Below are 14,767 nucleotides of genomic sequence, written 5' to 3'. Positions count from 1 at the left end.
CTCAAGGAGCTTACATCTTACCTTTGTAATAAATTAAGTCAGAAAGTTAAAAAGTCTTAAGTTCATGAGAACTATGGATAAAATGCTGTGAGTGTTCAGAAATGATGTGAAATTGAATAGAAAAAACTGAGATTTCTGAAACAATGTACAGAATTGAAATATATCTTTTTTCTGTAAGAAGCAAGGACAGTATCTTTACATTGATGATTTTGTGTGTGCACGTGTTATAAGAAGAAAAAGACTCAAATAAAGGTAGTACCTTTGCTCTGAAAAAGAAAATGGCAAAATGCAATGTGCAAAAAGCATAATTATGGTAGCATGAGTATTGTTGTAGTCCCATGTTTGATTGAATCTCATCAGAATAATTATGTTATAATCATTTGGGGATTCTGGAGTGTTTTCCAATACCACCAAGCAATTCTTATGGATACTGACTGGTGTCCTACAATTGAACTCAATTCTGACATTGTCTACCTGGAGATAGCATCAGATCTCATAGATTAAAGACTCAGTCCACAAGACTACCCCTACTTCAGATGTCAATAGCAAGTCCAGGTTGTCACCCATGCTTCTGACCAACAAGCTATAAATTGAAGGTTTTCATGACCCACTCCTTGGGTTTGATTAATTTGCTGGAGTGGCTCGCAGAACTCAGATAAACATCTGAAGTTTACCAGTTTATTATAAATGATATTATACAGGATACTGGTGGACACCCAAATGGTGAGGCACATAGGGTGAGATCCAGAAGGATCAGAGCACAGGAGCTTCTGTCCCTCTGGAACTGAGGTGGACCATCCTCCCAGCAACCATTCCAGAAACACATCAAATCTGTTGTTCTAGAGTTTTTATAGAGCTTCATCTGAACCTTTCCCTTCTTCCCCTTCCCAGAGGTCTGTGGGAGAGGCTGAAAGTTCCAACCCTCTAATCACGTGGTACATTTATTAGAACTGATGGGCTTACATTGGCACATTATCACCTAAAGTCCATAGTTTACATTAGGGTTCACTCTCGGTGTTGTACAATCTATGGGTTTGGACAAATGCATAATGACATGTATGACCAGTATAGTATCATCCAGAATAGTTTCACTGCCCTAAACATCCTTTGAAGACATTTTTAAAAAAAACTACCACATTTATCTAAATTAGCACAATTCCTATGTTAAATTACAATGTTTTATCTAACTTTAAAAAATATATTTGCTCTCAAAATGAAGTCAATTATACTGTATTGTAAATACAGTGTTACTCTTGAGGACTATTAAGGTGCATAGGAGCATTTACCCATATACTAAATGCTCTAGCCTACTCACTTTCATCACCATTGAGTTACAAGCTATTACCAAATCTATTTTCACAGCTTCCTCTATCTGCTTTTATTCCTCATTTAATGAGAGGTAAAGGATGGTAAAGATATGATCCCTGAGTAAGTGTAGGTTACAAGTGATAAGGAGATAGATAGGTCTGCAAATAAGATGGTTTGGCAGAGGGTATGACATAAGCAAAGGCATGGAAGTGGACATATATGGTTATTTGACAGATGGTGTATAGAACAGTGCAATTTATAGCTTGCAGAGAGGCATGTAAAGTAAGGTATGGAGGGCTCAGAACCTGATAAGAGATTTGTCTTCTACATAATGGGGAAACATGAACAATTATTACAGAGAAAATGACACAATTCAACACAATAGTTCTGTGTTTTGCAGAGTGCCTCTGAGGTCGGAGGCAAGGAGGCAAACAGATTGGTGGAGAATTTACAGGTGAGATGTTAAATGTGCATTAGTTCAGGTCTTCTATGAAGCAGTCATCAAGACAGCATTAGGAATATAAGGAATTTATTGAGGGGTGGGAGCAGGAGAAGGCAGGGGAGCCTTTAGATTGTGATGTAGTTCTAACCCTGGTGGAAGGAGGATTAGGTAGGAAAAATTTTAGACTGCAGCACAGATATAAGAAAGTTTGGTGAATCCGAATAGGAGTCCTGAAGCTAAAGTAGCCCATGGCTTGCAGGAATGGATCAGCATTAGTTCTCCTGCTGGGCTTAGTAATTGGCTGGGAGCAGCCTGTGGGAAGTATGGTTTCTGTACAAATATGGTGCTTGATCCAGAGGAGCAGCAGGTGGGGCTGTCAGTCACTTTCTAGGCTGAGTGTCTTGAGGTGATGGTGATGTCATTAATGGAGAAGGAATAGAGAGAAAGGGTCCCGGAGGAAGGCAAGATCAAGAATTTGAGCAGAGCCCTAACCGGTTTGGCTCAGTGGATAGAGCGTCAGCCTGCGGACTCAAGGGTCCCAGGTTCAATTCCAGTCAAGGGCATATACCTTGGTTGTGGGCACAACCCCAGTAGGGAGTGTGCAGGAGGCAGCTGATCGATGTTTCTAACTCTCTATCCCTCTCCCTTCCTCTCTGTAAAAAAAAAAAAATCAATAAAATATATTTTTTAAAAAAGAATTTGAGCAGAATTGAGTTGGAGGTGCTCATGGAACATGATTTGGAAAAATTGAAGCAATAGTTGGAAATATGAGTCTAGAGCTCAAGAGAGAGATAAGAGGTGGAATGGCAGGTGCAGTGAGTCTTCTGAATGAATACATGGGCATGGGTGAGATTTTCCTATGGATGGAGTATGGCGAAGAAAGTGGAAGCCAGAATGTTGGGGAATGGAGCATATAAAAGGAGGGAGACAGAGCAGTCTGAGATGGAGTAATGCAAGAGGCTGGATGATAAATGTTCAGGCAGGGAGTTGGTCCCAGTGCCATATTCTGGACCTTTCGTAGGGTTTTGAAGACATAAGGACAGTCCACCAAGATGGAAGCTCAGTGACCCCCTTCTCTGAGCTTCTTACCTTTGAGTGAATTCAGGAGCTTTGGGGCAGGTGCTAGACTACAAAGGTTGTGAGCTGCTTGCGGGCAGTCAGTGTTTTGACTTCTATTCTTTATGTACTCTTTTAACCCCACCAAATGGCATTGGCCCTTGATTTAATAAGTCTCCATCCTGTGATGTGTGAATAGCTCATCTCATTTTCACTTCTTAGGTTTCTTTTATTTATGAAACCCAAAGTATTTCTATAAAAATGCAAACTGGGAATTTTAATAAGGATTCTCAATGTCCATATTATCAACATACTAATTGATTAGATAATGAGGAAACAATTTTGGAAAATCTGAAATTATTGTAGGTACTACATTAGTTCACAGAACTTGCTTATTAGCTACAAGTTTCCATATATAAATGTTTCTCTGACACTCATGCTTTTAGGGACATGAGAACAATTTGTGCAGATTTGCCATCATGGATTCTGTGCTGGATGAGTTGTTATGAATATTGAGCTAGCTGTATGTGGGAGTTTAAATGCATTTTCCTTGCAACACCTTGATTCACGTGTATTTTCTGAGGACCTACTATGTGCATAGCAACCCACTATGCCTCTGCCCACACAGAGATTATAATTTAGTAGTTGAGATTCTGGGATGGACTACAGATTTCTCCATAGGCTTATTCTTTGATCTATAAAATAATATCTTTTTTTCTGCAAGTGTGTTAGATTGCTTGAGTTGGACTGTTAGAACATATTCTTCCCTTTTTGTTCTTGCTCTGCTGGCCATAAAAATATACCCGCAGGGCAGCAAAGAAGAAAAACAAATACTCCAGGACTTCCACCCTGATCCTCATTTCAAACTGATCTTTTGACCAGTTATGTAGGTCAACTAGTGTTCCAGATAAATATTATGAATTGTAATGTTTCTTGAGACTATTTTCATAGCTTGAATAAAGAGAGGCAATGGAGGAGGCCTCCCACAGAAAGCAGCGTGACCCAAGTTCAAAGAGTTAATAACCAACATGGTGCCCCTCATTCCAGCTTCCCCATTGTGGGGTGCTGTCCTGGTTTTCCTACAGCTGGTTCAAATATATAGTGTTGGTGTGTCTTTTGAGAGAGCAGGAATAGCTGCAGGGACTGTGCACTTCTTTGGAGAGGAGGGACCAAGGAGTCACCAGAAACAGTTTGGCAGTTCTTCAGCTCCTTTTACCATGAGGTGCCTGGCCAAGGAGTCTAACCCCTGTGGATCATTTGGGGCTGGGAGAGGTGGGGTATTAATTGGCTGAGCAAGAAGATGCGGAAGAGCCTGACAGGATTAGGGCAAAAATAATAATAATGTGTTTAGGGAAATGGGTTAAGGGTGAAGAACAGTGTATAGACATGTGTGTTTAGGTATAGCAGGTATCTTGACCCAGCCTGCCTGTCCATTCTGATGATATTTTTCCAGTTCTTCTCAAAATTCACTTATATGGGAAATTAGAACCTAGCCCCATGAGTGTATTGAGTATTTAACAGTTAAATCGGCTTATTCCTGTTAGAAAGTATTCATGTGGTGGAACAGTTGGTACAAAGTTCTCCTTGATATTTTAGGTGAAAGTGATGAAGGAGTCACTATTGAATAGGCTCTTATGTGGAATTATATAAGGAGGAAGCATTTCTTCTGAATTCTAAGAAGCAGGGATAGTGTGAGACCCACCTGCGGACTTTTCTGGAGTGGTGCCGAGGGCAATGCACTCTGTTCTTGGTACATTAGGGCGAGGGCATTATGCAATGCTCCGAGGGATCAGAAGCAGGCGTTTTATTTTTCCACCAGAAAAGCACTTACTGCTGAGATTCCTGATGGGTAGCTTGAGGGTTTTCATGGCGTGGAGTGCACAATAATATACAGCGTCTGGTCTGGCTGCCCTGCCAGGCTTGCCAGGCAGGCATCTGGGGAATGACAGTATCTTTATACATTTAAACATTTTTATTTTTATTTTTAAATTGCAGTGTACATTCAGTTTTATTTTGTTTTTGTTTCAGATGTACATAGTGGTTATGCAACCGTACACTTTACAGAGTGCCCGCCCATATTTCCAGTAGCCACCTGGCACCATACATAGTTATAACAATATTATTTGTTATATTTGTTATGCTGTATATTATATTCCCCTGATTATTTTGTAACTACCAATGTGTACTTCTTAATCCCTTCACCTTTTTCACCAAGTCCAGCTGTGGGCAAACTACGGCCCGCGGGCCGGATCCGGCCCGTTTGAAATGAATAAAACCAAAAAAAAAAAAAAGACCGTACCCTTTTATGTAATGATGTTTACTTTGAATTTATATTAGTTCACACAAACACTCCATCCATGCTTTTGTTCCGGCCCTCCGGTCCAGTTTAAGAACCCATTGTGGCCCTCGAGTCAAAAAGTTTGCCCATCCCTGACCTAGTCCCTCAACCCCCCTCCCCTCTGGGAACCATCAATTTTATCTCTGTATTTGAGTTTGTATTTTTTAAAAAATATTTGTACTTAAATCAGAGAGGAAAGGAGAGGGAGAGAAATAGAAACATCAATGATGAGAGAGACCCTCCTGCATGCCCCACACTGGGGATTGAGCCCACAACCCATCTGCCCTGACTGGGAATTGAACTGTGACCTGGTTCATAGGTCGATGTCGACACTCAACCACTGAGCTGAACCAGCCCAGCTGTATTTATGACTTTTTTTTAAAGGGATACTCCCTTTCTCATTCTGTTTCACCCCCTCCCCCAACTCAGTTTCACTGACATCCACAAGGAAGAGAGAGTTACAGGAATTGGGCCTGTTTACAGGAGGAAGCTGTTAAGTGGGAAGGAAAAGTGTGAGGAATGTGCTATGGGGTTTGCTCTGGGGGAAATATGAAGTCTTTCCTTTCTCCTCTTTGTGCACACAAATTTCCTTGGGCTGCCTGGGCTTGAGATGACACAATTGCCTTTTTATAATGCTTCTCTTACTATGTAGGGGAAAAGGTTACCACTTTGGATCCAGATCCCACACTTTTTTCTCTAGAAAAGAATTGTTCTCCAAGGGAGAAAGGAATCTACATGTACTGTGAAGTGCAGTGGTGGATATTGCCTGGCTAAGACTGGGGCTTCTATTTAGACGAATTATACCCACAAACTTGCTCTGAGAGACTGGTCCTGCTGTGTTCCATTTCAGATAGGTTCAGCAGGTAGGTCTCTGATGTGGACTTTCCCCTCTTCTTCCATTTTCTCCATGTCTGTTGGCATCATTTAACATAGGAATTCAAACTCTGGGCTCCTAAATACACTGGGTTGGCTCTTCTGCCCAATGAGCCAAAAGTGAGATTTCATTAGTGGACATGAGAAACGGCCTCCAGTGAACAAACAATGCAGATACTCACTACGCTGTGCGTTTGGGAAATGTTTTCATGATATGTGATAGGTAAAGCCCGAGGTCTTGATTTTATCACAGGAAGAAACAGCTTAACTCTCCACTAGAAAGTTTGGTCATGAGCAATGGATGAGTGGATGGGAAGGGCTTCTCACACCATTCTCACTTTCAGAAGCATGACCAAGTACCTACCCTACGCTCAGGAGTGTCCATTAGCTCGGTGTACAGAGGACTGCTCATTCCATTAACTCACTTTGTTCCCAGTAGAAGGTAAAATTGCTTGTAAAGACCAAGCTAAGCCAAATAAAGCCATATTATCAGCGTGTGGGAAAAAAAAAGACCAGGCTTAATTGGGGCCAGTAGGGAATATTCAGAATAGCTCCAAGCTAGGGGAAGGCAGAGCTCTCTGGTACTTGGGGAGTTTGGTCCTGTAGGAACTAGAGTATATGTGTTACAGGATTAGGGACTTTTGTGTCTCAAGTTGGACCATACAGTATTTGTGCTTCTGGGTCTTAGCTGTAATTAACTATTTTACTCTTCATCTATGCTAATTAGCTTTTAAATTCGTTCAAGAGTTTCATTCCTGTGTAAGGCATAGTGGCAGCTGTAAGAGATGCTGGTATGTATCTGAGCTGATGGGGAAGGTGCCAGTGGGCTCCTGGCTGGTCTGGTTGGAGGTCTTCTCTTCCTGACTGTTGAAGGTATATGGCAGGACAGGACCAGGGCCTGGGTGGCAGGAGCCTGCTGAAGGAAAGAGGAAGGAACTGGGCTGTAGCAGAGGCTCTCACTGGGGTTCTGCCTGGACAGCCCCACTGGGTGAGATGAGAGAATGCATTTTCTTGCAAAAGGAAACATCAGATTCCTCCTTCATTCTAGTTGAGAGTTTACTAGTGTCCAGATACATATCAGTGTTCCCCTCACAGAAGCCGCTGATGTTTTATGCATTTGAATGAAATACTTGAAAATTTTAAAAGGCCAATTGGCATAAATGAAGAACAAAATAATGATAGATAATACATGGAAGCCTAAAAATGATCAATACAGACACAGATGTTTCCAGCTGAGAGAGTTCCAGGGGGGAAGATCTTAGGAGCAGAGGGGCTGTACTGAGTCCAGGGCAACCATCTCTTTGTGCCTCTGGGGATTCGTTTATTTTACTCAGTTTCCATTAACTCACTTGCTACAATCCAACCTTTTAAGGAGTTAAAAAAAAACAAACTTAAAAAAAATTTTTTTTTTAAAGATTAACTGGCGCAACCTAATTTTTTTAAAAATATATTTTATTGATTTTTCACAGAGAGGAAGGGAGAGGGATAGAGAGCCAGAAACATCAATGAGAGAGAAACATTGATCAGCCGCCTCCTGCACGCCCCCCACTGGAGACGTGCCCGCAACCAAGGTACATGCCCTTGACCGGAATCGAACCCGGGACCCTTGAGTCCGAAGGTCGACGCTCTATCCACTGAGCCAAACCGGCTCTGGCTAAAATTTTTAATTTTATTAAAAATATAGTTGATGTACAATATTACATGAGTTTCAGGTGTATGACATATTCAACATTTATGTACCTTACAAAGTAATCACAATAAGTCTAGTAATTACCTGTCACCTTACAAAGTTATTATGATGTTATTATTTTTTAAATCCTCACCGAAGGATATGCTTGGGGAGAGAGAGAGAGAGAGGGAGAGAGAGATAGATAGAGAGAGAGAAAGAGGTGAGAGAGAAACATCGATTGGTTGCCTTCTGTACATTCCCTGACTGGGATCGAACCCACAATCCAGGTATGTGCCCTGACCAGGGATGCACAGGACAACCCTCAACTAACTGAGCCACTCCAGCCGGCCTATTACCATGTTGGTGACTATTTTCTCTGTGCTGTACATTACATGCCTGTGGCTTATTTATTTTATAACAAAAACAAAAAACTTTTAATCACTCAAGAGGTATAACAGGAAAAGTCAAGCTTGAGAAGCAAGGCTTGCTGATCCTATAGCGTTCTGCCATCACATGGTGCTCTCCTTGTATGTGTGCTCTGCGTCCAAATTCCCCATTTCTTGTAAGGACACTGGTCATTGAATTAGGACTGACTCTAACACAGCACAGTTTCATCTCAACTGGATTATATCAGTGCAACCCTATTTCCAAATGAGGTCCCATTCACAGGTTCCTGGGGTTAGGGCTTCGACATACCATTTTAGGGGACACAGTTCAACCACAACACTCCCTTGCCCATCTCCCTCCTGGACTAGTGTGCTGGTATCTTACCATTTCTCCCTGTTTCCAGGGCTTCCCCTCTGACCTGTCTATACTACCAATAGAATTATCTTTCTGTAATGTAGGGGGAAATCATATTATTCTATACTCTGTGGCTTCCAAAGGTTAAACTTGTGATTTGACAAGCCCTTTATAGACTGTTCTCATTTGAGAGCTGGACCTTTTGTCTTCATGGCATAATATGAAACAGGAATATCTTGCACAGGATCTTAATTGAAGCTGGCCTTGCTGAGTCATGTGCCTGCCAGGAATAATTGCTCATTAATCTCCCCTCCTACTGGGCTTCTCACTCACTCAGCCCTGAGAAGTCCTTGGGAAGCAGTTGGATTTCTTGCAGGATTGTTCCTAAGGATGCTGTACTTGCATATCTCATCAGATCCTGGTTTTTTATGCTTTCACTTTTATTTCCTAAACTTTCAGTGGAAGAAGGCAAGATTGCCCATCATACGGTAGTTGGATTATATTCACCCACGAAACTGATACTTATAAAACTGTCCTCTCTTTCCTTAACCCAGTCTGGCAAAATGGCACATATGTCGTGAACTTATTTCCCGTGAAAGCATGTGGAGTGGGAGGGGTGGGATGGAGGGTGAAAGTGTTTTCATGGAGGATAAAGAAGGATTAATGAGAATAATATTCATATAGAGTTCAGCAGGATAGAATCAATGTGAAGCACCTTCTTAACCAGTTGGCCATCTTAGAGATTACTGTACCTAGACTTTTTTTCTGATACTGTAACAATAAAATCAATCAATTCCACCATTTAAGTTACTGAGTCCCTAAGAAGATCTTAAAGGAGCCAGACATTTGCCTAAGTAGTTAAATCTCAGTTTAATTGCAGTAGTGTGATCTCCTTAGGTACAGAGGGGCAGAGAAAGAGCCATGTAAGGTCACTTGTATCTAGAAAGTATCTTTCAGTATAAGGGCTATACCTTTATCGGTCCGAACTTGGTCCAGTGGGGAACATGTGGAAGCTGGAATTAGAATGATTGGATTGTTATCCTTTCATTTAAAGCAGCGTAGACCTAGCTGGTTTGGCTCAGTGGATAGAGCACCAGCCTTCAGACTGAAGGGTTCCAGGTTTTATTTCGGTCAAGGGCATGTATCTCAATTCCCGGCACATCAATGGTTCTCTCTCTCTCTCTCTTGTCTCTCCCCCCCCCCCTTCCACTCTCTCTAAAAATCAAGGGAAAAACATCCTCGGGTGAGGATTAACAACAACAACAACAAAAGTAGTGTAGCCATAGGTGAGTGATCCTCTTCAAGCCTTAGTTTCCTAAGCTGCATGAAAAACATTTGGTACAATACCCGGCAAAAGGTAAGTACTAAAAATGTCAGATGTCAAAATATTATTATTTTGTTGTAATTATATGAATGACCCCAAAGCAGGTTTCACCTGCATCCAAGAACTTTATGAAATTCTACCTAATTACCTAAGCATCCTAGTGGGAATGCTGGTTAAAACTACACATGGGTCTTTTATTACAACTAATATTTTACATGGTGGGGTGAAGGGCTTTTTATAAGTAACTCTTTCAGTGACGCAAAGGTAAAGGTGTTCGAGGTAGAGCAATTTTAGAGAAAAATCTAGGCCATGTGTTAAGACTTATATCAACTATTGTTATAAGTCGATTTAAAAGGGAAAACAATATTTTACTAAGAGAAAGTAGAATTTTTATTGAAAGGGGACAGAAGAAACCTAGAATGAGACAAGTGTTAAAACTGGGCAATTCTGACAAAACCAAAAGCTCCCTGCCCCCAAATTCTGAGGAACCTTGAGGAGTAATTGAGTGCTGTTTGGGGGTTTTTCAGATTTCTGCATGTAGTGCTTAGTGTTTGGGGTGGGAGAGACAGTTCTTATATTTTCCATACAGCTGTTCTCTTTATATAAATATCCAAACAAAAAGAGGGTTTAAAACTATAACGAGAGCTCTCTTTTGAGACACTTTCTCTCTGTAACATTTCTCTCTTTCTTACAATCAGGCGAAAATGAAATCCTTGCAACTCTGCGTGCAATTTCCAGCAGAAACCAGGTCTGGAGGTCGTATATTGGCATGGGCTACTATAACTGCTCAGTGCCACAGACTATTTTGCGGAACTTACTGGAGAACTCAGGATGGTAATGTGTTACTTGATTAAAAACAGAAGTATTGTGATTTTATTTGTATGGTTCTCCCCACTTTCCCACACCCCCTACCCCTGGGGGCCTCAGAACTTATCCACTGACCCCTGCACTCGTGCTGTCTCTAACCTCCAGCAACTTACCTGGCTTTCTCTGGCTCGGGAAATTTCTTTACTCAAATTGATAGAGGAACTAGAAGCCTCTTCTTGCTTTTATTCCCATAAAACATTCTAGAGCTCTAAATTGTGGATGCTGATAATCTCTTTCTCTCTCTGACCTAATGTCTATTATGTCTTTGTAAGGACATCTGAGCAAGATGTCACACCTGCAGGGGAGCAGATTCAGGGCTTTACTCTTTGGAAACACTGGGGTTTTGGGTTGTAAACAGTCTTAGAGGTTAGAATCAGTGAGTCAGAATCTTGGTCCATTGTCTTTCATCAGGATTTTAGGAGGCTCCATTGTCTCTCCCTGACTCCTATTCTAGATTCACAACCAACTGGGAAAAAAAAAGGCAATGTCAGGTAAATGGAGATCAAAATATTAGCTTTATTACTTAGTACTCTGTAGAGAAAGAGAACATGTGAGGCCTGTGAACAGGCTCCAATGGAAACCATAAAAGAAGGAGCTGAGCTGTGCATGCTCAGCTGCTTGTCCTGTTCTCCCCTCACTCATTCCTAGTCCTCAGGGTGTGTGTGTGTGTGTGTGATGTCTGTCTGTCTTTGCTGTGTGTGTGTGTGTGTGTGTGTGTGTGAGTGAGATATGTCTGTCTGTCTTTGTCCTTGCATTTTCTCGCGGCTACTGCTTGCACAATACTAAACGTGTCTCCTCCACACCTAAGGAAAACTTCCCATGTCCACTTCCATAGTATTTTGTTATTTTCCATTGTCGCTTGTTATGTGATGTAAAGAATGAAACAGGTTCCCTTTCCAATACTAAGTAAGAAAACACGTTGGATATTTTTGATAGGTAGAGACCATGGCTCCAAAAGTGCCTGGGAGCAGATTTGGGCCTCTCTTCCTCTGCCCATGGGGAAATATGGCCAGACTGTGGAGGAGGAAAGGTGGGGACTCCCGGGCCTTTCTTTCCCTTGTTTTTGGATCAGTGTCATTGCATATACTAGTATCTTTGAATTGAAACTTTATTTCCACCGATGACTTAGTCTCCAAAGGCCTGGGTGCACTTATTCCTAGCATAGAAACAAACCAAGCCCTGGCCAGGTATTCAGTTGGTTAGTTAGAGCGTTGTCCTGATACGCCAAGGTTGGGGGTTCAATCCCTGGTCAGGGTACATACAAGAATCAACCAATGAATGCAAAAATAAGTGGAACAACAAATCGACATTTCTCTCTCTCCCCATTCAATAAACAAAGTTTATTTTATTTTATTTATTTTAAAAATATGTTATTGATTTTAGAGAGAGAGGAAAATAAAGAGAGATAGAAACATTGATGAGAGAGAAACATCAATCGGCTGCCTCCTGCACACCCCCCACTGGAGATCAAGCCTGAAGCCTAGGCATGTGCCCTGACTGGGAATTGAACCGGCAACCTCTTGGTGCATGGGTTGACTTTTAACCATTGAGCAACACTGGCCAGGCTAAACAAAGTTTACTTTTTTAAAAAAAGAAATAAAGTGTGGGGAGGCAATGATAATTTCTGATTTTATTTTTAGTTAGTATATGAGGTAATTTTAATACCCAGTAGGACCGTTATTATGTGAGGATAGAATAAGTGATGGTCTCTGCAATTGAAAGGCATTCACATAGTAAGATGCAGAGATTGGTTGTTTTTTTAAAATTATTGATTGATTTTTTAAAAATTATTGAGATAGAGAGGGGGTGAGAGAGAGACAGAGAGAGAGAGAGAGACAGAGAGAGGCATTGATTTGTTGTTCCACTTATTTATATATTCATTGGTTAATTCTTGTATGTGTCCTGTCTGGGGATCAAACCCACAACCTTGGTGTCTGGAGATGATGCTCTCATCAACTGAGCTACCCGGCCAGTGCTCAGAGATTGTCTTTTAGGTTAGCATATATTAAAAACAAATCAACTTTAGTAAAGGGAAGGTAGGCTTCCCTAGGGGAAATCATGAAATTTATCTCCATATGAGTTATTGAAATATCAGGTGCACACTCCCCAGCAATAAACCTTAAATGTTTGCTGAACACTTTGCAACTTTAAAAAATATATTTAATAAAATTTTGTCAGAATTAAACTGAATTGTGAGTGAGCAGTATTCTCATTTCTGTGTAATGAGAGAGGGTGTTTGGCCATCAGTACAGCCAGCCCTCACCTGCTGCCTCAAATCCAGACTTGTAGTTTTGAGGACAAAGCCATTTATTTAGCTCATGGCATAGGTTGGGCTGGGTGGGCAGCATAGCACCTTTGCATCTTTTGTCTGCTTTTGCAAAAATGCACAGGTAGTCCTGGTTGGTGAGAGTGCTTTGTCCTGGATGCAGTTACTTGTATCCCATCATTAAAGGAGCCAGATCTGTTGGCATAATCACTCCTGCCTTGCCATCCCCATCCAGAGCTCTTAGTTACAACACACTCCATTTCTTTATTAATAACAAGACAGGAAAGAAATGTCAAAAAACTAGTCTTTCAGCTTTTGTTGTGTGTGTGAAAGTATTTGCATTGCGGAGGGCATCTTTTCCACTGTGGTACTGGTAAAAGTTTGAATGGTAAACTCCAAGTTTGATTTCAAAAGCAAGTGGCCAGTCTTTCTTCCACTTTACAAATAAGTACACAGACGGGCTGTAGCATTCGGTTGTCTGAACACTGGCCAGCGGCCTTCGCTCTTGGTGGCCATACAGAGCTTTCACCATATTGGTTCCTGGCTGTGAGCTGATGTGTTAATTTACTTTAGGAGCCGCCAGCAGTGTGAGAGGGAGGCAGTGTTCTTTGCTTTTCAGTCCTGTTTTTTGGGTGCATTTTAAATAGTGTTCCTTTCTGTTCTCCGAAAGCAGATCTGAGCCAGAGGGTGCTGCTCACCTCGCCAGCACTGATAGGGAGAGCTGTGCACATGAGGGTGGTGGACTTCACCATCCCTCTGAATGGTTTCCATAGAGATGGAACCAACAAATTCCGGTGACGTGAGGTGAAAGTAAATGGAGAGCATAGCCTTGAAAGAACACAAACATTTGGGCTCTTGCAAGAAAATTTACATCAGGTCTAGAATTTACTTTATGGGGTCCACTATTCCAGATTTTTGACTGCTGATAATATCAGTAGCTAATATAAAAACAAATCTACATCTTCTTTGTGGTTATTTCTGTTTTGTGTAACTTTGGCACCAAGATTAAAATGAGAGAATCTCATGAATGTTTATTCTATTGCAACCCCCCCCCACCTCCCTCTTTCTCAATTCCAAAAGAAAGCCACAGCCAAAATTATAGAGAATACTGATTATATTGGAATAGTATTAATGCATGTTGAATACATCAAGCATCCTATTTATTTAAATAGGAAAAAAAATTCCTTCTTGGATATGTAAGTACCTTTTTTTTTTCCATTAAAATACATCTAGAAACACAAACCAATTGAGTTAAACTGTCAGTTGGAACATAGACATTGTGGATCACAGACACATTTTCTTAATCACCATGTTTTGCCTAACGATTGAGGCAACTAAACCTGTGTATGCAAGATGGCAGGCCCTGTGCTAGCATTTTTATCCTCACATGAGGATTTATTTGTTATCTCCTAGCTCAGTGATGGCAAACCTTTTGAGCTCGGCGTGTCAGCGTTTTGAAAAACCCTAACTTAACTCTGGTGCCGTGTCACATATAGAAATTTTTTGATATTTGCAACCATAGTAAAACAAAGATTTATGTTTTTGGTATTTATTTTATATATTTAAATGCCATTTAACAAAGAAAAATCAACCAAAAAAAATGAGTTTGCGTGTCACCTCTGACACGCGTGTCATAGGTTCGCCATCACTGTCCTAGCTTGATATAAGAGTCCTTTAACAGATGATTGTGAAAGGCTTTCATGCCTGTTTTATTTTAGTAGTGTAAAAACCTGTAGATTATAGAAGAAGTTTACAAGTATAAGAAGGGGGTCCATATATTTGTCATCTTTGCAAGAAAACAATTTTAAAGCTCTCTAATGAGCATCAGCCTAAGCTTGGACTTCTATAAAGGTTGAGCAAGAGGAGAAATGCTCAAAGGATGG

General features: G+C 41.0%; 1 protein-coding gene across 1 annotated transcript in view; it reads left to right on the top strand.

The window, feature by feature from the left end:
- Nucleotides 1–14,767, top strand: part of GLDC (glycine dehydrogenase (decarboxylating)) — a 75,761-nt gene that overhangs the window by 5,457 nt on the left and 55,537 nt on the right. The window contains exon 2 of the mRNA XM_014535706.1: nt 10,450–10,585. Coding sequence (XP_014391192.1) covers nt 10,450–10,585 — 136 coding nt within the window. The remainder of the gene's footprint in view (nt 1–10,449; nt 10,586–14,767) is intronic.

Source organism: Myotis brandtii, unplaced genomic scaffold (genome assembly GCF_000412655.1).
Source record: "Myotis brandtii unplaced genomic scaffold, ASM41265v1 scaffold149, whole genome shotgun sequence".
Classification (NCBI taxonomy): domain Eukaryota; kingdom Metazoa; phylum Chordata; class Mammalia; order Chiroptera; family Vespertilionidae; genus Myotis; species Myotis brandtii.
This window is presented reverse-complemented; position numbering and strand designations above follow the sequence as displayed.